Source organism: Lithobates pipiens, unplaced genomic scaffold, assembly GCF_037356315.1.
Source record: "Lithobates pipiens isolate NorthernLeopardFrog02 unplaced genomic scaffold, aLitPip1_a1.2 Scaffold_22, whole genome shotgun sequence".
Lineage (NCBI taxonomy): Eukaryota > Metazoa > Chordata > Amphibia > Anura > Ranidae > Lithobates > Lithobates pipiens.
Genome location: NW_027507784.1, coordinates 168,330,174 through 168,354,169, shown reverse-complemented (window position 1 = coordinate 168,354,169; position 23,996 = coordinate 168,330,174). Strand labels below are relative to the sequence as shown.

At 44.9% G+C, this 23,996-nt stretch overlaps 1 protein-coding gene across 13 annotated transcripts in view; it reads right to left on the bottom strand.

The window, feature by feature from the left end:
* KIAA2012 (KIAA2012 ortholog) overlaps window positions 1-23,996 on the bottom strand; it is a 266,686-nt gene that overhangs the window by 127,089 nt on the left and 115,601 nt on the right. For all 13 annotated transcript variants that reach the window (XM_077448591.1, XM_077448592.1, XM_077448593.1 and 10 more), the window contains exon 10: window positions 5,482-5,679. In XM_077448591.1, the coding sequence (XP_077304717.1) occupies window positions 5,482-5,679 (198 nt within the window). The remainder of the gene's footprint in view (window positions 1-5,481; window positions 5,680-23,996) is intronic.

Sequence of the window (23,996 nt, the reverse complement as noted above, 5' to 3'; positions counted from 1 at the left end):
AACTGAGTGAAATAAGTCTTTATTCTATTTATTGAAGGGTGTGCCTATTTCATTTCAGGAACAAAATAAAAATCGTTTCTATGTAATTAAGTAATTCAGTTACTGTTACTAGGCAATTAGCAGTATAGCAACAACTGTAAGTTACAGCATGTTGTACCAGAAAATTGGGATATGAATAATTTTGAAGTGAACAGTCAAATTGCAGCTTTTGTCAAATGGAAAACAGCTAGGCCCTCTTTTGGCTATATGTTACTTACCTTCAAATTCTTGCGCTATATGCCCTATGTGCGTTACTGTACTTACTTCTAACTCTTGTGCTCTGTTTATTACTTACTCCTAACCCCTGCACTCTGTGCATTACATACTCCTGACCCCTGGGCTCTATGCGTTAGATAGTACTGACCCCTGCACACAGTGTGTTACCTACTCCTAACACACTTCTGGCCCCTGCATTAGATACACTATGTTGTACATTACATACTCCTGAGCTGTATGCTATTTTTATGATATTTTACATTACATACTCCTGAGCTGTATGCTATTTTTATGATATTTTACATTACATACTCCTGAGCAAAGTGTTGTCTGTCTCAACAGTTGCTGGTCCTTGACTGTTTTAATCAAGTTCCTCTTTTAAGGAAGTTCAGAAAAACTGTTAGCTCTCTGTTCATATTTTGTGTGCAAAAAAGGTTTTAAATGAAAAATCTAAATTAAAAAAATATTGTGCTGTTGTTTTATATGTGTCCCATTTTTTTGGGGGTACGAGGCCTGTGGCATGTGGGTCCCATGTATACAGTGAGTAGGCTTAGATTTTATTTAACCCCTTAAGGACCGTATGACAATTGAGTGGTCATACGACATAAGGCAATTGCGTGGTCATGCGACGATGTACCCAAACAAAATTGACTTCCTTTTTTTCCCACAAATAGAGCTTTCTTTTGGTGGTATTTTATCACCTCTGTGGCTTTATTTTTTTGCGCTATAAACAAAAAAAGAGCAACAATTAAAAAAAAACAATATTTTTTACTTTTTGCTATAATAAATATCCCCCAAAAAATGTATTATTCTACATATTTTTGGTAAAAAAAAAATTGCAATAAGCGCAAAAGTTATAGCATCTAGAAAAAAGGGGATAGATTTATGGAATATTTATTATATTTTTTTGTTTACTAGTAATGGCAGCGATATGCAATTTTTAGCAGGGCTGCAACATTGCGGTGGACAGATCGGACACTTTTGACACTTTTTTGGGACTGTTGACAGTTATACACCGATTAGTGCTGTAAAAATGCACTGATTTAATGTGTAAATGTCACTGGTGGGGAAGGCTTAACACTAGGGGGCGATCAAGGGGTTAAATATGTTCCCTGGGAGATGTTTCTAACTGTGGCAGGATGGGACTGACTGTAGGGGGAGAGAGATCGCTGTTCCTAATCACTAGGAACAGCAGATCTCTCTCTACTCCCCTGTCAGAACTTGGATCTATCTGTTTACATTGACAGATCCCCATTCTGTCTCTCTGTAAAGCGACCCCAGTTAGCTGGCGTGCATCGCGGCCGCTGTCCAAGCGTATCGGCTCCAGCGCCGTGCCCCCTATTGCCCTTAAAGTGGTTGACGTACACCTACGTCGTCCTTCGCTGGAGACCCAACCTGCCACAGTATAATGACGGCGGCTGGTCCTTAAGCAGTTAACCACTCCCCTTTAAGCTACTCCCACTGTTAGCACAATTTTGGTCACACCCACCATTTGCAGCAGTGAAGTAATTGCATGCAATAGAGGTGTCAAAAGCAGACATATTTGTAGTCCAGTCTGGGTAACAGCTATGGCTCCCTCCATAGATGCAGTGAAGTAGTGATTATACTGCCCAGGGACAGAAAGTGTGTTATTTGCAGAATTACCAGGTAAAAAGAAATGGATAAAAGTCTGAATAAAATAAATAAAACGAATACAGCCACCACATCCGAGGCCTGATAAGCTTTAGTATATTCATTTTTCTGTTTTTGAGTTTGGATACACTTTTTGAACTCAAGGATATACTTTAATTTGAACTAGACAAATACCTGAAACTTTGATTTTCTGCTTCGATCTCTGTACATCGCGATCATATTATATTAATGGCAGGGTCTTTAACCAATATGAATACTATGTTTTCTACATAACTATATTACCAGCTTGTAAATACTTCAAATTGTTCGTCGCTGCATTCTAATATCTAGTGTGTCCTATTTGCCTCCTAGTGCCATAGTAGCCTGACACTGTCACCTCAGAGTCAATGGGTCAGGTAGGTAATCATTAATCTGGTCAGAGTGTGTTAATCCTTCTATTTATGTATCAGTCACATAAAGGTCAGGGGAATCTCCATCCTTATCTCACAGGAAAAAAAACAGGCCCTAGGGAAGATAAGCGCTGCAGAATGTAGAATCCTTATGGTATAGTAGTAGGCACTTTTTAAATGTAAAGTGCAAAACCAAGTGGATGAGTTTAGTTTAGTTTAGTTTAGTGTAGTGTAGCACATATTCAAGTTGGCTATTTACCATTAGATTTTCAAATGAATGTTCACATGAATATTCATACAAAAATTCTGTGTGCGTTTGATGACTGGATGAAGGTCAAAATTAAGTTTGCTTTTAACATCTGATTTTGAAATCGGAAAACCACTTACGCTGTTAGAAATGAATTTGTTTGAGAAAAAATTTCCACCCTTCCTGTCATTTTGGTAGAAAATAAAGGTCGATTTGACCTCACTAACCATTTAAAAAACTAACATATATTCTTAAACAAAAAACTTATAATAAAATTCTTATAGTGTATAGCCAGTGTTAGAACTGTATTTATATAAACGGAGCCAGTAGCCTCACAATCTCTGCCACCCAACACAACACCTTTCTGCTCAGATTAATTTTTACTCAGAACATTTTTTTTTGTTACTGGTCTTAACCTGGAATCATGATAATATGTGAATAGATGAATATTAGATCTTTTGTGCTTTTGGGCAAAAGCTATTTTCTTTCACCCAAATCTCCCCCCCCCCCCTCAACCCATACTGGTGGCCTTTTCTCTTCTTTACTCTTCCTTGTCCAAGTCCCTCCTTGCCACTAGTTCCAGTGTGGGGTACCACTGATCCAGGAGATGGAACATTTTTTATCCTGTAGAGGGTAAATGTGGAACTAGAGGAAAATTCCACAAGCTGGGTCCAGCTTAGTTACCTTAGTTCATGGTATACTGCAGGTCTAAAGGATTACTGGGGTTCGAAAAATATTTTTGTATTAGGCCACATATCACTGTTGGCTTTGATCTTGTGGCTTAGCTGCTGTAAGTTTAGCTGCTTATCCAGTAATGATAGGGTGTTGCTTGCTCTTCAACTCCTCTATTCCAGAAAATACGTTGTGTTCTTTTCAGAAAATACAAGGCTTTCTCTGAATGCATGAGGTAGAGATCTTGACAGTCATCCGCCCCTCCTCTTGTCCAGTCAGAAAAAGCCTAGTATTCAGTAAAATAATGTTTTCTAGATAGAGTTGAGGAACGAGCAGCTCCCTAACATCACTGTAAGAGCAGAGGAACTTATTAGCGGGTGTTAGCCTGCCTCTTTGTGGGCCCTAGTGGCAGCCAGAGCACCCCAACATTAAATATATTGTAACATTAAATGTATTGTATAACAGTCAAACACAATTCAAATTAAAATGATTCTCTCCAAAAGCAGGCATTAGTCTCATCTGGCTGATGAGGTAGCCCTTGTGCCAATCTTCAGGGGAACCCCATCCAGGGAAAAGGAAAGGAAAAAAATCTCTGCTTCTAGATGTTGCTCTCCTTCATGGCACTCCTTCCAGTGGCCACTGGCCAGCAACCTACCCTTCTCAGCTAACTCCTCCCACGCTGTATAAGAGATCCTGCCAGGCAGGAAGTGAACTCACTCTCTTTCCTGCAAGGATTTAAAAGGGTAACACTCTTAAGTGGGACGCCTAGTGGGTCCCAATTTAGCCTGCCTACAAACTTACAGCAGCTGAGCCAGAAGATTAATGCTCACAGTGATATGTGTCATACTACAATGAAGATTTTTAGCATTCCCACCAACCCACTGAATATAGTATACCAAGAATTGGAGGTAACTAATGTGGAGCAAAAAAACACGTTTTCCTGAAGGTCCACTTTAAAGTGAATCTGTTCACAGGGTCACCTTTACTTATAATACTACCTGTAAAAGTGATATACTTACTTTTCTAGTGGCCCATTTATTCAAAAGTCACCATATTTATGATCCCTAGCTGTTACAAGTATTCAACCATCGAATGAGTCAAATACTTGCTTCCCTCACTATTTACTGTGGTTCCAGCTGTTGTGTCCTACAGTGACCTACAAGCTGATAAGAGGAACCACATTGCTGCCGGGGAAGCAGATTTTCTACATGTCCCAAAGTGTTGAATAAATGCAGCAGCTGAAAAGGGAATGAGCAGAGGTGTTTGAAAGGAAAGTAACTTTTAATTTTTACAGGTGATGCTATGAGCAATAATGCTATAACCTTACGGTCACAGGATCACTTTAAAGTTGATCTAAACCCTAGTTTGTTAATGCATTGTATAAAATAAACAACTGTTATGTTTATTTTTTAGTAGTTTCTCCCACCACTTTGCAGTTATTTTCTGACTACATGCATGTGCTTCATAGGTAGCTGCATGTCACTGCCCAAAGTATGCCTACTGATGATGACAATGGAGAACCATGTCTATGCAATGAGCACTGCCATGGCCTATTGTAGTCTTCACAGTAAGTGCATGTCACAACAATTGGGCACATAACATTGTAATCCCCTAAAAAACCTTCATGGCAGGATCACCAGGTATTATTTTATTGAAGCTTCAAAATTATAGAGATTGAAAATGATTGAAAATGACGTATACAGTTATATAAATATGTTGAAAATGATATGACATTGGATGAGAGCAGTTGGGTTTAGATCTACTTTAACCTTTAAAGCAAGGTGGAGAAAGTATTCCTTTTGTTCTAATTCATCAAGCAGAAAACAAACACAATCAAATAAATAACCTGTTTGATGCTATTTTCCCCAACCAGGTCTATCTTGGCAGTACCTACTGGTGCCACATAGAAATTAGAGTGTCACCTAAAAAACATCTGGATTGGGCGACATCTGATATCTAGGGGCACCTTAACTGAATGTTACTTTGACGGATGCCTTGAAAGTGATATGAATAAATTTAGTTTCCACTGTAAACAAACATGGTTAGAATTGCTTGGAATTAGATGCATAACAGGTGTGTGCCTTTCCTTGTACAGCATGTTATCCCATAAACAAAGAAAAGTACAGCACATGATTTACTTTCATTCATCAACTCATAAAGACTACGCCCTCCGGCCATTCCGTTTCATACAGCTGAATATTAAACACAAAAGTTATGACTGTAATTCTATTACTTCAATTTGATAATGCATGGCACAATTATTTCTATCACATTTTATGTTATTACCTTTGAGCTCTTCAGGTAGGGATCCACGAATTATGCCAGTGGGTAGACTTTGACCTTTGGAGTTTAATGTGCTGTTGTTGGTGCCATCAGTTGCCTTTAAATTTGCCATACTGCTTTGGTTTCCAGGTCCCTTTTTCCCATTTATAGGGGGTAGTAAACTCATTGGAGGGGCATCTGGCATTGATAGAAAGTCTCCATCTTGGAAGAGAGAACACAAAAAGCTTACTTGTGATGCATGTGGTTTTAGTGTAATTTGTGCAGCTCAGTCTACTGGACATATATACATACAGTATGTGTCACTGGACGGCCAATATTTTTGTGCTGAAAGCACACTCACTGCTCCCAGCACAGAGACAAAGCTGTCAAAGACAGCTCTCGGTTCCCATTAACAACTGGTAGCTGGCAGGACGGGCTTCTGATCATGTGATCACTGTGAAAGCCAATTACAGTGGTCACACACCAGCCCCTTGAGCTTTCAGAACCTTTCAAAGAAATGCTAGGGTGAACAGGAAGGTACAACCTTGTATTAAATAAAATAATATGTATTCAAGGTCTATGAATGTATTGAAGCTGTTTGATCAACAGAGCAGCCAGGAGATTTTTAAATGGAAAATTAAGTAATGGCGGCATATTTTCTTAGGTTTCCTTTAATCATACAAACACATATAAGTGCATATTTTTATAGAACAACCATTCTCAACAAGGGCTACTCCAGAGGTTGGTAGGTGTTAGCAGTAAGCAGTGGCTAATTGACCTCTCTCTTGATGGTGTCTGCATAGTTGCAGAGTCAATGCCACTTGGCAGAGCCAGCGGCATGACATCAATGATCTTTTTATCTTTCTGTAACAGTGGTATTCTGACTATCAGTGTATGAGACATTTTTGTAATTGGCCCCCGATGACTTGCAGGAGTTCTCTGAGACCTGAAGTTTATTATATGAGTTGGTTTCCACTTGGGTATAGAAGTTTAGAAAGACTGGTATAAAAAGAGGAATTTGCAAATCCACTGGTATTTTAGACCCCTTTCACACTGAGGGGGCTTTCAGGAAATAGCCTGTGCTAAGCGCCTAAAGACCGCTTCCTATTCATTCCAGTGTGACTTTTCCCACTCGGGTGGTGCGCTTGCGGGACGTTAGATATAGTCCTGCAATCAGCATCTTTGGGCAGTTTGGGAGCGCTGTATTTAGCACTCCAAAAACATCCGGCCCTTGGAATGATTTGGCAGCGCTGCAAAAACTGGAGTTTTTAATCCATGTTTTGGGGTTAAAAGCGCCCCGCTAGTGGCCAAAAACAGCACAAAACATCGCTAAAGGGCCAAGACACACAATAACTTCCAACTCTAATGGGTCTTCTGAAGCGAAGGGCAACAGGGTATTCCATGACTGGGTGGATGCTGCCTTCCTCAGATGGGGTAATCCAATCGAAACTACAAAAAAGACAAAATGGAAGGTGCACACACCTAGTGCATTACCAATGACAATTTAATGGATAATAAAATCCATAAAAAGTGGGTACTCACAAAACACAACTCTCAATTGAGCCATAAAAATCACACAGTGTAGGGACATGTGCAGGACCATACCAGGGTAAACTGATGCATTTCGGGGGCGATCTCCCTTCCTCAGAGCTAGGCTTTTCAGGACCACCATAGGCAAGCGCTTTTATATAGAATGATAAAATGATAAAAACAAGCAGTACTTTACCGCAAACGCAGCCGCATCCCCAGTGCGAAAGGGGTCTTAGTGTGCATGCAAGCCTGGATTGACTTTACGTGTGCTTTAACCCATAAGAAATAATCAGCTTTATTTTATGCTCAGTGATTGCTTAGGTGCTCAGCTTCTCTTTCACATTTGGCCACCTCTGCTGACACCATTTTCCCATCTTTTAGGGTTCATAAACCTTTTACTTTAGCAAAATTATGATTGCATTTTTCTGTACTTTATGCTTAAACTTTGCTCTTTAGACAGCCTTACCAAATAAACTTAAAAGTTACTCGGTACTGAATTTTCCTTGTGCATACAACTGGAATGTGAGAACACATTTGTCCCATATGGAAAGGATTGCCGTACACTGATAAGGGTCTCACTAGGTGTATAGGATTTCACTTTTCTTGATTGGGTTATACCACCTTATCAGAGTGAACAAAAGGATATTTTGTTGCAACTCACCAGTAACTGAGAAAGTAGCAAGGGCACTTTATTTAAAGGAGCAGTAAATCAAAAAATCTAAACAAAAATGTACTTAAAATAGCTACTATACATTTATACATATACTGTAATGTTAAGCTAGGTGCAGTGTACACTCATATGTCTAAGGTCCTAAAAAGACCAAAAAAGACTAAAAAGATCTCCACTAAAGATTATTCTGAAAGTGTCTGAGAGCAGAATTATCAAAGGCAGCTTGTGTTGCTCCTCAGAAACCAATCAGATCCCTTTTTTAATTCTTCCATACAGCAAAACAGAATATGATTAATTACTGTGGGAAAACATAATGTCTGGGACAGTTGTTTTGTTTTTTGCTTGAAATAGTACGTTGTATATTTTTCCCATGTTTCTATGGGTTTTCTCAGGATGTTCTGTTTTTTTTCAGTGGTACTAGTAGGGTACTTCCACACGAAATGTCCCTAGAGTGTTTATATGACTGTATGCTTGTGACAGTGGCTTTAGATTGTGAGGAGTGATGGTCTGGATCTATGTACTATGTCGAAATAATTAGCTTTGAACAAATCACCTAAGTGTAATGTCAATTTTATACCTAAGTACCCCAATTCTTTCTTACATCACGTGAGCGGTAGTTTGGCTTGACTTATTCTCTGCTTTTCTTCTGGTAGAGTTGGGTTTAGGATGTCAGATTTGGCCAAATTTATTTTAAAGTTAACTTCCCATACTGTTTTAATTCCTTCAAGACTATGGGGATTGTTATCCTGGGCTTAGAGATGTAACAGAGCAATTGTCTGCAAATGCGGCTACATTATACTCCCTATGTCCCACCCAGATTCCTTGAATATTTAGATTTTTGCATATTGCAGCCAAGAGGGGTTCCAGCATGATTATAAATAGGAGTGGCGAGAGTGGGCAACCCTGTCTTGTCCCGTTGAATAATTCAAGGGGGCAAGACAAGGTGCCATTTACTCTGATTCTGGCAGTCGGATGGTAATAGAGGGACTCAATCCATCTCATCATCTTCTCGCCCAGCCCTAGATATCTTAATGTCTTAAACATGAACCCCCATTCATCTCTGTCAAAAGCCTTTTTGGCGTCAATTGACATAAGAACCATGGGGGTACCCTTCCTAATGACTTCCTGAGCCAAGAGTATAGATTTTAATGAGTTGTCTCTCCCTTCCCTCCCCTGGACAAACCCCACTTGGCCATTTCGTTAAGTATACCGTATATACTCGAGTATAAGCCGAGATTTTCAGCCTCTTTTTTGAGGCTGAAAGTGCCCCCCTCGGCTTATACTCGAGTCATCGCTGTCTGCCCGCTCGATCAGCGTGTCGAGCAGACAGACAGCGGCCATTCTGATTCAAAAGCCGCGCCTCCGGCTCCCCCTTCGCCTGTGATAGGCGGAACACTGAATTTCCCAGCAGCCTGTGTTCCGCCTATCACGGACTTCGTATCATCCTCGTACTACGGACGAGGATGATACGACGTCTGTGATAGGCGGAACACAGGCTGCTGGGAAATTCAGTGTTCCGCCTATCACAGGCGAAGGCGGCGGCGCAGCTTTTGAATTTTACAATGGCCGCCGACGAACGAAGAGGGCACGGGACGGAGGCAAGGCACAGGACGGCACGGCACGGGACGGGACGGGACGGGACCGGAGGCAAGGCACGGCGGCGAGGCACGGCGGCGAGGCACGGCGGCGAGGCACGGAGGCAAGGAGGCTCGGCACGGGACGGAGGCTCGGGACAAAGGCTCAGGACACAGGTAGGCTGGACACACACACACACACACACACACACACACACACACACACACACACACACACACACACACACACACACACACGGATACACACACACACACAGGGATGGATGGATGGATGGAGACACACACACACAGGGATGGACGGACACACAGGGATGGACGGACACACAGGGATGGACGGACACACACACAGGGATGGACAGGCATGTCTTACCCTCGGCTTATACACGAGTCAATAAGTTTGCCAGTTTTTTTGGGGGTAAATTGGGGGCCTCGGCTTATATTCGGGTCGGCCTATACTCGAGTATATACGGTAGTTTCAATATTTCTGCTATTATTTTTGCAAAGATACTTATATCTGAATTTAATAATAAAATGGGCCTATAACTATCTAGGGCTGCTGAGTCTTTGCCATCTTTCGGAATCAGAGTAATATGTGCTAAAAGTGACTCCTCATGAAGCTTCTCATCCTCTCCCACTGCATTAAAATAGTCACATAATTTGGGGAATAAATGCTTATAAAACTTTTTATAGTATAGAATGGAATATCCATCGGGACCTCCTTCCTAGCTTCCTCCTAAGGCAGTATTCTTAATTGCTCTCTCTACTTCCTCCTGCGATATGGGGGCTTCCAATACCTCCATCTCCTCTTGCTCCCCCCTCGGAAAGTCCAGATACCGTAGGTACTCCCTTATTGCTTCCCTCTGCTTCCCCCTATCCTCTCTTTGCTGCCTTATATTATAGAGGGCACTATAGTAAGAGTGGAACTTTCTGACGAAGTCCAGGGAGGAGAATAACATCTTGCCCCTCTCATCTCTAATCATCGGTATAAAGGTCCTATTCTTTTTTTCCTTAACCCTTCTCGCCATCCATTTACCTGATCTATTACCCCACTGGTATCTTTCCTTATTTATGGTATGAAATACAGATTTCCTCTCTTGTTCTAAGAGCTCTTCTATCTCTCTCCTTTTAGCTATTAGCTCTTGTCTTTCGGGTATCCCTTTAGGCCTAGCTTCTTAAAGCGGTAGTAAACCCGCAAATTTTTTTTTTTTTTTAAACCTGCAAAGCAAAAGGCATAATGAGCTAGTATGCACCGCATACTAGCTCATTATGAAATACTTACCTTAGAACGAGGCCCCGACATCTGGCCCGATCCACGCCGAGGGAGCTGACATGCTCCCTCTGCGTCTCTTCCGGGTATCGCGGCTCCGGCGCTGTGAGTGGCCGGAGCCGCGATATCGTCACTCCCGCGCATGCGCGCGGGAGATTTCAGTCCAGCCGGACAAGCGCTGCCGGATTTTCACGGCGAGAACCCCCTTGTGCGCATGCGCCGCTGCAGTCAGCGGCGCATACCGAGGGGAATATCTCCTAAACCGTACAGGTTTAGGAGATATTTTTTTTTACCAACAGGTAAGCCTTATTATAGGCTTTCCTGTAGGTAAAAGTTAAAAAATTGACCATACAACCACTTTAAACAGCATGAATGCAGGAAACTCCACTGTGGCTATTGTACTCTGACAGTCAAAGCATTTACGGCTGGTTAAATACACAAACAGTGACTTTAGCTGACAGGATTCAGTCACTGTTTGGCAGAACATTTTCCACCTGGATCAGCTGATTTTTTAAAATCATTTTTATTGAATATATAAAAGTTAGTTCAGTCAGTTTTTAAATCGACTTTTGTCGAGCGGGGTGGTGCCAGTTTAGTAATTATCACCCCAAAATTTGATGGCTAGCTTTACTAACAAATATTGGGAATGCTGGTGGGTCATTCCCAGCCCACCTTGGAAGCAGAGTTCTGGGGTTGAAGAATCTCTGCTCAGGGTCCCAGAAACCTGTGACCAAGTTGTTAGATAGTCAGACATGCCAAATCAGAATAATACCAGTGGGAAGAGGGGGCTGAGGCAGCTAAAACAATCATTTTTTTGTTCAACCAGCGATCCTATTCCCCCATCCACACATTCAAGGTGGATGGGGGAATCACTCCTGCCATGGCTTTAATCTAGTGATATACTCCCCAAGACTAAAACCCTGTAGACACGGGCTGAATGCTGGGCGACATCGGCTGACTCAATAAAAACTGTCCGACATTTGGCCCGTGTGTATGGCAGCTGGTCCGACAGAAGCAGACATTTGTCCCGCTTCTGTCGGAGGAGGATGCTGGAAAACCGGCAGCCAACTGGCTCCTGGTTAGCAATCTCAACAAATGGCTGAGAGCGCAGATCAGAGTGTTCTGGCGTGGGGCCACCCCCCTGTCAGAATACAACAGTTCAGCGGGGGAGATCGCTGTACTAATGTTGGGTCGTTAGTACAGCTGCTCCGACCGAACCTGACAGTTTTTTCAGTCATCCTACTGGTGTGTGATGCTCTGTAGCACACTCTTTTCTGTATGACATGCTTGTTGGACAAATGTAGTATACATTTAGGTAAAGCTGGCCATGCATGGTTAAAAGCCAGTTGGATTCAGGAGATGTCCTCCCAAGCCTAGGACCATGTGGAATAGACAGAACAACTTTGTTACTTTGTCTGTTTTATCGTTTGAATGTAGATATAGGCTTATTTTTTACAATAAAAGGTTATTGGGATAATGCGCTAGGCTGGTGCACCCTCTCTTTCTTCTGTTTCTTCCAGTATACTGTTAAAATTTTGGCAGGTTCCCGATGAAGCAGACAAAATTTACTTAGGAGGTGGCCCAGACAACTACTCCATCTCACCCAACATCTTTTAAATCAAAAATCCAAGGAGCTGGGTGGAATGATGTTGGCCAAACAAAAAATGCATCCAACTAAATGCAGCTGCTGTTTGGCTATTCTGACAACCGCTGGTACCAGATGCCAAAATACAAGTATAGTATAACAAATTGTCCATTTGAGAAAAAAAATGTAATACTGCTCCTTTAAATTTTCTTGTCACTGCTGTAATAAACAAACATAGATTTGACCAAACTAATAATTAGAAAACCAAAAAAATTTCCTTAAAATTCAGTGAAATTCTACTAGTGTATAACTAGCTATTAGCATCCCATAGATGATTCGATTTTCGATAGATCAACTTAAGTACAATCAGCCTGCCCATAAATGGATAAAATCTTGGCCGGTCCTCGCTGAACTGCGCAAATTTCGATTCATGTATGACCAGCTTTAGAGTTGTTTTTGTTCAGCCTTCAGGCAAGTATAAAACTTCTCTTTAGGCTGCATTCACATCTGAGCAGAGCGACTTTAAGGTGTTTTTCAACCCGCTGGGTTGAACGAAAAAAACTAGTAGTGTGTATGAGGCTTTATTATTCTCAATGAAAAGAGGAAAGATTCAGCTAGGTGACAATGACCTTAGCAAGTTGGAAGAACTATATAAACCTCAGACAAAAAGTTTCAGGATTGGATAGAGTGTCAAAGGATTAGAACCCTGCTGCGTTTTTTACTGATTTGAAATGAGATGAATTGTTGTTTATGGAACCATGCACACAGTTGAGTAAAGATCAGTAATATAGTGTTGCCTACAGAGCAGTAAAACAAAAATAGAAAATTTTACATTAGCCCTTGTACACGCGGTCGGACATTCCGATGGAAAATATCCGATCGGACCGTGTTGTCGGATAATCCGACCGTGTGTGGGCTCCATCGGACTGTTTCCGTCTGAATATCCGACCGACAAAGTTTTAGAGCTGGGCTATAAAATTTTCTGACAACATGATCCGATCGGACTTTGTCCAATCGTTTGTAGAGAATTCCGATCGGACAAAGTGCCACGCATGCTCAGATCAAATTCCTAGACTAAAGCTATTGGCTACTAGCCTGAACGTAACTAAATAACGTCATCACATTACGAACGATCGGATTTTCCGACAACTTTCCGTGTGTATGCAACACCGGTTTCAGACAAAATCCATCGGACAAAATCTGACGGATTCTGTTGTTGGAATGTCCGACTGTGTGTACAAGGGCATAGAGTGCAGTAATCTACTCGCATACGCGTGTTTACTTGTCTATAAGCATGTTTACGCGAGTATTTTACAACACTGGCAATGAAGAAGAATTTTACTTGTCTATATGCTTACTTACCTTTACACGTCTATACTCAACATTACTCAAAGTTTTTTTTAATCACGGACTGTCTGTCAACAAGTTCCTGAGCAAACATCAGTGAATTATTAATGGCCTAATGGTGACAACAGTCTCCCCAGGCAGGAAGTAACAAACAATTTGCAACAGAGACTCAGACAGCGATAAAAAGCTGACAAGGTTTCTAGTCTTTTCCTACTACTGAAAAAATATTACTTGTGTTTATGGTTGCCATCTGTCCAGTATTCACCTGGACAGTTCAGGTTTTGAATCATGTGTCCAGGTTTCAGTCTACCTGAAATCCGGATACATTATTCAGACCAGGCTGAGGCTCCCCAAGTAACCGAGATAGTGTGTTGCCACTGTGGGCGGCTGTTTGGGGGCATGTTTGGCATCACTGAAGCTATTTGGCTACACCCACTGGCGCACTCTGTGCACTATATTACTTGTAGTCAGAGTCTTCAAGCGGGAAATGCGATACTCCTAAGAACCAAGGCCTGAGGTGTGCCTTGGCCTAGCTGGTCAGTATGCCTGAGAAGAGGGCATACCCTGAATGTAAGAATAAGAACAAAATACTATGAGAATGTATGAAAGTGGGGAACGGGTGGGTGGGAACCCAGAAAACCTACCGACACTGGCCCTGACAGAGGAGGAGGTTTAAATAGCCCTCTCAGGCTCCTCCTACAAATACAGGCTGGCCTGCGGCCAGCCTTACAACTTGTAGTCAGAGTCTTCAAGCGGGAAATGCGATACTCCTAAGAACCAAGGCCTGAGGTGTGCCTTGGCCTAGCTGGTCAGTATGCCTGAGAAGAGGGCAAAAAGACACAAAATTTAGGTGAAGAAGGGAAGGTAATGAACCATCAAGGATAAAGGTGTGCTCCCGGACGGCAGCAGTACGCATCCAGTAAGTAACTGGAAAGCGTTTGCCATGGCAAAAGATCACAATGACTCCTGACTTGGCGATGAGACGGAACCCCCTATCGAACCTGTGACACTACCCTAAACCCAACTGAACATCCCCTGAAAGATTGAATTGAGCCGGATGCCCGCGACACCCAGACCCGAGAATGAACTGCTTGTGAAATGAGAGGATACAAGAGGGGAAAGGAACAAGGTCTGGCCCGAGGAACCCCCTGCAAAAGATCGCAAAATACCCCAATGAACACCAGTGAAATAGCCCAGAGACATACCCCCCCAAGAGGGTGAGTGGCAAAAAGACCACTAACAGGAGTGCTAAAAGCTAGAAACCTGATGGATGTGACGGAGTAAGTGGACAAGGCCCATGCCCATGGCAATAATACTGTCAACCTGGAAAAACCATACCGGGCGCAGGACCCAGGTCCCACCGGATAAGATCGGGTCATGCTACAGCCTGAACCCAACAGCTGGGACAGAACCCTGAACCAAGGAGGGCCAAACCCCCTCTCAGGGAAACAGTCCCCATGGCATGCAACTGACATACCCGAGCCCCCCCTATTTGGAACAAGCTGGGGATCGGAAAAGACGACTGGACTGATGTCCCTAAGTGGGACTCCAGGCAATAAGTTCAAACAAGATCAGAGCCAAGAGTGGAATCCAAAACCATTGTGACGTCTGCCCAACCTACCCCCCAAGGACCGTCACGTGGACGTGGCTTAACAAACACCCTGAGAGAGACTATACGTCCCTGGGCAGTAACCAGGGCTTCAACACAACAGGACATCAACTGAAGGAAAATGTTTTCGACTGCTTCTGATCCAAGGGTGAGCCCCGTGGTGAAATGACATCAGCACCAATCCACTAGCCCCTAACAACGGCCGGGCTGAAGGAAGTGATAGCAAGCATGGATGCTATCGGTATGAATGCCAAGACGGCCCAACCTGAAACACAATACTAGAGAAATGACAGACAGACAATGAGAACAAAAATACCCCCTGCCTAACTAAGAATGAAACATGAGCAGAAAAGTCAAGACCACTGTGCGTGAAAAGAACCCCCCCCCCCCCACCCAACATGTAAAATGGTAAGTGAGCCCGAGTAACCTGCAGTGCAGAGGCAGGTAATTAACTGAAAACTCAGGGCTAGTGTACCCACGGACCGTGGTGGGTAGTCGTATAGATGTGGTGAATGAACATGCAACGTATGACGTATGGTATACGGGCGAGAAGATTGAGGACAACAATCAATTAACAAACGAAAACCTCAGCCCGTATGGATCTATAGACGTGACAGATCCTGACGTGTGAGCCCTAGCTACCTGACCCAGGTACAAACATGACACAGACACGATGAGACATGACAATCAACAAAGACGAACGACTACCAGAGTATGCCATGAGTGGACAATGCCCCTCTGAGAAACTCTGAGACTGAACACCAAGTCTGAAATACCAAGACAGGCATGCTGGCAGCAACACAAAAACAGAAAAACGCTGAGACAGAAAACGCTGAGACAGAAAACGCTGAGACAGAAAACGCTGAGACAGAAAACGCTGAGACAGAAAACGCTAAGACAGAAAACGCTAAGACAGAAAACGCAACATGCCATGATGAAAAAACACCATGACAGAAAACACTGAAACTCCATGCTGAAGAAGAAACAAGGTGACAGAAATGGAGGCAAAACGCAATGACAGCAACAACCAAGACTGAAACGCCGAGGCATAAATGAAAAGCCAGAAAACCTGGGCCAGAAATGCTATAACAGAAAAACTGCGACAGCGACGCAACAGCAGAATCCTGGCCAGAAATGCAAAAAGCCAAAAAACACGCTGAGACTGAATGCAAAGACAGAAATCCTGGTTCAGAACGCCATGACAGAAATCCTGGTTCAGAATGCCATGACAGAAATCCTGGTTCAGAACGCCACAGCAGTCCAGGGGCAGACAGAAGTCCAAGGGCAGAAAGCTACGACAGAAATCCCGGGGCAGAACACTACGACAGAAATCCCGGGGCAGAACGCTATCAGGCATCCAGGCAGGAACGCTATGACAATAATGCCGGACAGACCACTGACAGGAGATGCTGCGCAGAACGCTGTGACGGAAATGCAGCGCAGAACGCTGTGACGGAAACGCAGCGCAGAAACGCTGTGACGGAAACGCAGCGCAGAAACGCTGTGACGGAAACGCAGCGCAGAAACGCTGTGACGGAAACGCAGCGCAGAAACGCTGTGACGGAAAGGCGCAGAACGCTGTGACGGAAAAGCAGCGCAGAGCGCTGTGACGGAAAAGCAGCACAGAACGCTGAGACAGAAACGCTGAGACAGAAATGACACGTGGAGCTAAGGCGGGGGGGAAGACCCGCCACATGAAGCTCAGGCGGGTGGGGAGACCCGCCACGTGGAGCTCAGGCGGGTGAGGAGACAGAAATCCCGGGGCAGAAAGCTACAACAGAAATCCCGGGGCAGAAAGCTACAACAGAAATCCCGGGGCAGAAAGCTACAACAGAAATCCCGGGGCAGAACGCTGGCATCCAGGCAGGAACGCTATGACAATAATGCCGGACAGACCGCTGACAGGAGATGCTGCGCAAACGCTGTGACGGAAAAGCAGCGCAGAAACGCTGTGACGGAAATGCAGCGCAGAAACGCTGTGACGGAAATGCAGCGCAAGAAACGCTGTGACGGAAATGCAGCGCAAGAAACGCTGTGACGGAAATGCAGCGCAAGAAACGCTGTGATGGAAATGCAGCGCAAGAAACGCTGTGACGGAAATGCAGCGCAAGAAACGCTGTGACGGAAATGCAGCGCAAGAAACGCTGTGACGGAAATGCAGCGCAGAAACGCTGTGACGGAAATGCAGCGCAAGAAACGCTGTGACGGAAATGCAGCGCAAGAAACGCTGTGACGGAAATGCAGCGCAAGAAACGCTGTGACGGAAATGCAGCGCAAGAAACGCTGTGACGGAAATGCAGCGCAGAAACGCTGTGACGGAAATGCAGCGCAAGAAACGCTGTGACGGAAATGCAGCGCAAGAAACGCTGTGACGGAAATGCAGCGCAAGAAACGCTGTGACGGAAATGCAGCGCAAGAAACGCTGTGACGGAAATGCAGCGCAAGAAACGCTGTGACGGAAATGCAGCGCAGAAACCGCTGTGACGGAAATGCAGCGCAGAAACCGCTGTGACGGAAAAGCAGCGCAGAAACCGCTGTGACGGAAATGCAGCGCAGAAATCGCTGTGACGGAAATGCAGCGCAGAACACTGATACGGAAAAGCGCAGAGCGCTGTGACGGAAAAGCAGCGCAGAAACGACGTGACGGAAAAGCAGCACAGAACGCTGAGACAGAAACGCTGCGACAGAAATGTCACGTGGAGCTAAGGCGGGGGGACGACCCGCCACATGGAGCTCAGGCGGGTGGGGAGACCCGCCACATGGAGCTCAGGCGGGTGAGGAGACCCGCCACGTGGAGCTCAGGCGGGTGAGGAGACCCGCCACGTGGAGCTCAGGCGGGTGAGGAGACCCGCCACGTGGAGCTCAGGTCGGGTGAGGAGACCCGCCACGTGGAGCTCAGGCGGGTGAGGAGACCCGCCACGTGGAGCTCAGGCGGGTGAGGAGACCCGCCACGTGGAGCTCAGGCGGGTGGGGAGGAGGAAGCTCAGGAGGCCCACCCCGTGGAGCTCAGAGGGGGGGAGGGGGGAGACCCAACACGTGGAGCTCAGGAGGCCCACCACGTGGAGCTCAGAGGGGGGGAGGGGGAGACCCAGCACGTGGAGCTCAGGAGGCCCACCACGTGGAGCTCAGAGGGGGGGGAGGGGGAGACCCAACACGTGGAGCTCAGGAGGCCCACCACGTGGAGCTCAGAGGTGGGGGGGACCCAACCCGAGGAACTCAGGACATGATAGTTGTAATTGGCCTGACGAAAAACGCCAATGTGAGGGGGAGGGGGTGCCGGCGGCAGCCGACAACCTCCCCCTCCAGGAGAATTGGCGGGTACCCTGCATGTGTGAGGGGGGAGGGGGAGTCGGCGTGGCCGAAAACCTCCCCCTCCCCCCGTCAGGAGAAAATATTTTGTCAGCATGGAAAAAGCAGGCTTTTTTTTCCTTGACTTCCCCATGCTCCAATTCAAGTAAGGGCCTCCTTATATTGGTGGCTTACTATCTTAGAGCTAAGAATGGGGAAGTATTCTTTCTGTAGTAAGAAAAGTCCTAATGACAGATACTAATCTATCAGACAGTAACGAAACCCCCCCCCCCCATGAGCGCCGGGCGGCTGCACGCTGGCCACCCGGAGCAGAAGGGAGATCGCAAGGCGGAGGACAACCGCCCCTCCCCACCCGGTGGGAAACCGGGGGGAGGGGCGGACTGCACGCAGGAGAGCTGAGGGAGGGGAGGATGTGGGCGAAGAAACGGCCGATCACCTCCCCCCTGGCAGGAAACACCGAGCGGACTGCCTGCTGGAGAGCTGAGGGAGGGGAGATTGAAGGATGGCCGAATCCGCCGGTGTACTGCATATGGGGGGGACGGCAGCGCGGCGCGGCCGTTTACCTCCCCCACCAGGAGAACCGGCGGGTGCACAGCATAATGTGGGGGGGGGGGGAGGGGGAGCCGGCGCGGCCGATTACCTCCCCCTCCCCCCTGCCAGGAGAATCGGCGGAACACGGCATATGTGAGGGGGGGGGGCATCGCGGGCGATTATCTCCCCCTCCCCCCCACGAGGAGAAACGGCGGGTGCTTGGTACCTGCGAGGGGGAGGCCGACTATCTCCACCTCCCCTCACCAGGAGACACATGTCCGAGACCCACCAGGCATGCGGCTCCCTAGTGGAATGATGCCTGGAGAGCGGAGCTGGCGGGCGATCCCCAGGCGGGTGGCTCCCTCATGGAGCTACATGCAAGGGGAGTAGTTGAACAACCCCCCCCCTGATGCGAGGCGGAACATAACGGAAGGACCCCCCCCCCTCTCCCCCCGGCATGAGTACCAGGAGAAGGGGGCGGGCGGCATGCCAGCCAGAGCTGTGGGTGGTGAAGGGAGGAAGTAGGACGAACGGATGGATGCATGAACTGTCCCCCAACACCCACCCAAACGCCGGGAGAAGCAACCGCCGACGGCCGCCACCCCCCTCCCCGCTGGAACATGGTTGAACAAAAGGGGGGGGTGACGGCAGGGCGGCCACCACCAGCCAGGGGACGGAGGGAGGGAGGGAGGGAGGCGGCCGACCGCCGCTCTGAAAAGACATGCTCCCCACCCAGAAAACCTACCGACACTGGCCCTGACAGAGGAGGAGGTTTAAATAGCCCTCTCAGGCTCCTCCTACAAATACAGGCTGGCCTGCGGCCAGCCTTACAACTACTCTCCCAAATTAGTTTTTTAATCCTATAGTGTTTGCAACAACAAAAAAAATGCCCTGTGCCGCAAAAGTGTTCGGGTTTGGCTTGAAGAAAAAGTGGCAACCCTACTTGTGTTGCTGCTGAAGATTTTCCTTCACTTCCTTTCTGGTGAAACCATTGTCCTCAAGGCAAGAATATGGTAAAGTCTCAAACAGAGCCCTGGATAAATAGCAGTAAAACCTGACAGAGATTCTAATCCTTACCTACTTTAGCCAAAAAAACATTTTGGCTGGACATACAGTTTATCAAGGGCTTCCAAAGGTGTTATCCTTCTGTGGTGTTGCCCTACAGATCCCCATCCTCACCCAAGAGTTTAATTGGCCATTGGATCTGTGATGGAATGGAACCATTTATGGCCAAACTAAGCATCTAACATGTTACAAACTCTGCTTACTATAAGATTGAAAATACCTTTTAAACATTTTCTGTGAATATTGCTGTCAGAAAAGGGTGTATCATAGAAGAAGAGAAGACATTTGCCAATTATTTAGAGGTCTCTGGCACCATCACCAACTGAATGAATATTTCAGGTAGTTTTAACAAGCTTAGCTTTTTCTGACTGCAGCGAGAGTACAGTACATCGCCTAAGGTTTTCTCACCTAAGTATGAAGGAGATAATTAGATAAGTACAGTAATGATCTGACTTCTCTTACCAGACATTGCTCACAAAGTCTAAAATTTAATTTAAAGGGAATTGATAATGCGTATTCGTGTTACGTTTAACCATTGGATAAAGGCTTAAGCATTTAAGCAGAACTCCAGGCAAACAGCCAACTACACAACTGAAATAAATATATCTGATCTGTTTTACCCGGCGAAGGATTTGTAAATCTGTTCAAACGCATTTGTGATTCACAGACCTTTGTCAAACTGTGGAGCTAGTTTTAGGCTAATGCCTTGTACACACGGTCGGAAATTCAGACGGAAAAGGTCCGATCGGATTATATTGTCGGAAAATCGGATTGTGTGTGGGCTCTATCGGACTTTTTCTATCGGAAATTCCGACAGAAAAAATTTGAGAGCAGGATCTCAAATTTTCCAACAACAAATAACGATCAGACTTTTTCCGATCGTTTGTAGAGAATTCCGATCGGACACATGCTCAGATCAAATTACGAGACCAAAGCTATTGGCTAGTAGCCTCAATGTAGTATCGTCGTAATGAACGAATGTCATCACCTTCCGAACTATTGGATTTTCCGACAACTTTGTCTGACTGTGTGTATGCAGCACAAGTTTAGGACAAAATCGGTCTGAAAAAATCAGATGGATTTTGTTGTCGGAAAGTCCAACCGTGTGTACAAGGCATTAAAATATTTATAATAAGGCAGGCCATACATAGTTTGAATTCAAACCGTGTATGGACAGGTGGAATGTACCAAGTTGATTGAATGTCAGCTTGGGTACAACCAGCATGTCAGGTTTTACCTGCAATTATCGCTAGCAGCTGCTATAGCCACTAGTAATAATCACTGTCATCTCCTGGCAGGGGCGGCTTTCCCTGCCCTCCCCCGCCAGGAGAAGACAATGGCCTGACAGGAGGAATTCCAGCATCAACAATGTCTGTGTTGATGGGGGAATCAAGTGAAATTCGCTCCATGTATGTCTGGCCATAGTACAGAAAATACCTCTTATGCTGCGTACACACGATCGGAAATTAGGCCGAATTTCCGCCAGCAAAAGATTGAGAGCAGGTTCTCAATTTTTCGGTAGGAAAAAGTTTTGATCGCAAATTCCGATCTTCTGTAGCAATTCCGACGTGCAAAATTCCTACACATGCTCGGAAACAATTCAACGCATGTTCGGAAGCATTGAACTTAATTTTCTTGGCTCGTCGTAGTGTTGTACGTCACTGCATTCTTGACGGTCGAAAGTTCAGCAAACTTTTGTGTGACCATGTGTATGCAAGCCAAGCTTGAGCGGAATTCCGTCTGAAAAATCATCCGTGTACCATGTGTACGCGGCATAAATCTTTCTTTTTCGTTCAACAGAAGTCCAGTCCCTGCTGAACTGGCCAAATTTCGATTTGTCTATAGCTTGCCATACATTATATAATTTTCTTGTTCAAAGTTCCTTTAGATTTACCTTCAACTATGTAGTGCAAGGGCCTGCCTGATTGTATACAAATTGAAAGTGTAATGCCTCTTACACACAATTGGACTTTCCGCCAGCAAAACCGTGGAATTTTGTCGGAAGGTTGTTGGCTCAAACTTGTCTTGCATACACATGGTCACACAAATGTTGGCCAACAATTACGAACGTAGTGTTTTTTTTAGCTCTTTAGCACCACCCTTTGGGCTCCTTCTGCTAATTTCGTTTTAGTAGAAGTTTGGTGAGTGTTGGTTCGCGTTTGTTTATGAACAGCCTTTCGTCAACCAGACATGTTTTACGTAATCAGAGGAGATAACGTGTTATTTATTATTGGCCTTGGAGTTATTGCTTTGACATTATTTTTTTGGTTGAATAATGATTTGATTTGGTATATTGTCTATATTTTTGGATGCATAGAATGCACTTTTTGGTTAAGTTCAACAATAAGTTTAAGTACACAATAACAAAAATTGTGTAGAATAATACTTGGCTATGTGTTTTACTTCAAATGACAGTTTGGGAGTAGGCAAAAAATGCAATGTAAAATTGACAAGGGACACCAACATAGTTGTATCTTTGTTCTTCATAACCACAGGATAATAATGGTGTTGCAGTAAGTTGCAAAAATAATAAAAAAAACAATAATATTATTCTTGATATCACCAAAAAAAAAAAAGCCTTTGAAAATTTGTTTGCAATAACTCCATCAGTATCACCAGTAAAGCAGCTTCATTATTATCCCATTAACGAAGAAAATTGTGCGCTGCATTTGGAGATTTCATAATTTGCCACATCATGAATGTTAATTCTCCAGTACGAACGCTAGTTTACAAGACCGTCCATTTCTGCTTCCAAGCATGCGTGTTTGTACTTTGGACTTTTGTCCGATGGACTTGTGTACACACGATCGGAAAGTCTGACAACACACATTTGTTGGTGGAAAATTTGAAAACCTGCTAGCCAACATTTGTTGGCGGAAAGTCCGACAACAATTATCCGATGGAGCATACACACGGTCGGGTTTTCCGCCAACAGCCTGTCATCACACATTTCCCATTGGAAAGATATAGAGCATTTTTTGTACAAAGTCTAGACCAGTTTAGGAGAGCTTTATGTTTTTTCCGCCAGTTAGCTCCAATCAGAAATGTGAACCAGAAGGTTTTTTTTTCCTGCCCCTAAACATCCTCAAAATATGCCTCTAACGTCCTAATGTGCATGGATACATAGGATAACATTGAGCTGCTTCTACAGGCAGAACACAAAACTCCTGTAGAAGCAAGGTTTTTTAATGCCAGTGTGCATGGAGCATTAAGGTTTGACCTCATATTATATGGTGTTGATAACTGTAAAGAAAAATTGTACACAAAAATTGTATAATATATGGCCAGCTTTACTCGTGTGTTACTTTTTAGGCAGCCTGACTGCATCAGAATAATGAAAGATAAGGGTTTAATTGCTGGAGTTGGGCTTTAATCCAGTGTCATATCCTGTGGCCCTGGACTAAACTTCTATGGCATATGCTACATTCAAAGTTATTAAAGTCTTGTTTTTTGTTTTTGTTTAAAAACAAACCTGTCATACTTATCTGCTCTGTGCAGTGTTTTTTCCTCCTTAGCTTGCTGTGGGGACACTCAAGCGGAACCGCTGCTCTGTGTATCTATTCCGTCATGGAGCTGTGGCTCGGCCCTGCCCCCTCTTTCTCCTCATTGGCTCACTGACTTTGAATGACAGCAGTGGGAGCCTATGGCACCAGCTGCTGTGTCCCAGCAAATCAGGAGGGAGAGTCCCAGACAGCCGAGGCTCTTGTGCAACATCGCTATTAAGGGGGCTAAGGGGGCTGCTGTACACTGAAGGTTTTTTTAGAATGCATTAAGATAAAAAAACTTTTGTCTTTAGAGCCATTTAAGGTGAGTACTGCTTGGACCTTTAAAAAAGGGGGTAGACCCAGAAAGCTTGTCCTGGAAATGTAACTGGTAGCGCAAATAAAAGAAAAAAGTATCAGAGATCATACTGGGCGGCACAGTGGTGTAGTGGTTAGCACTCTCACCTAGCAGTAAGAAGGGTCGCTGTTTCGAATCCCAACCATGACTCTACCTGCCTGGAGTTTGCATGTTCTCCCTGTGCCTGTGTG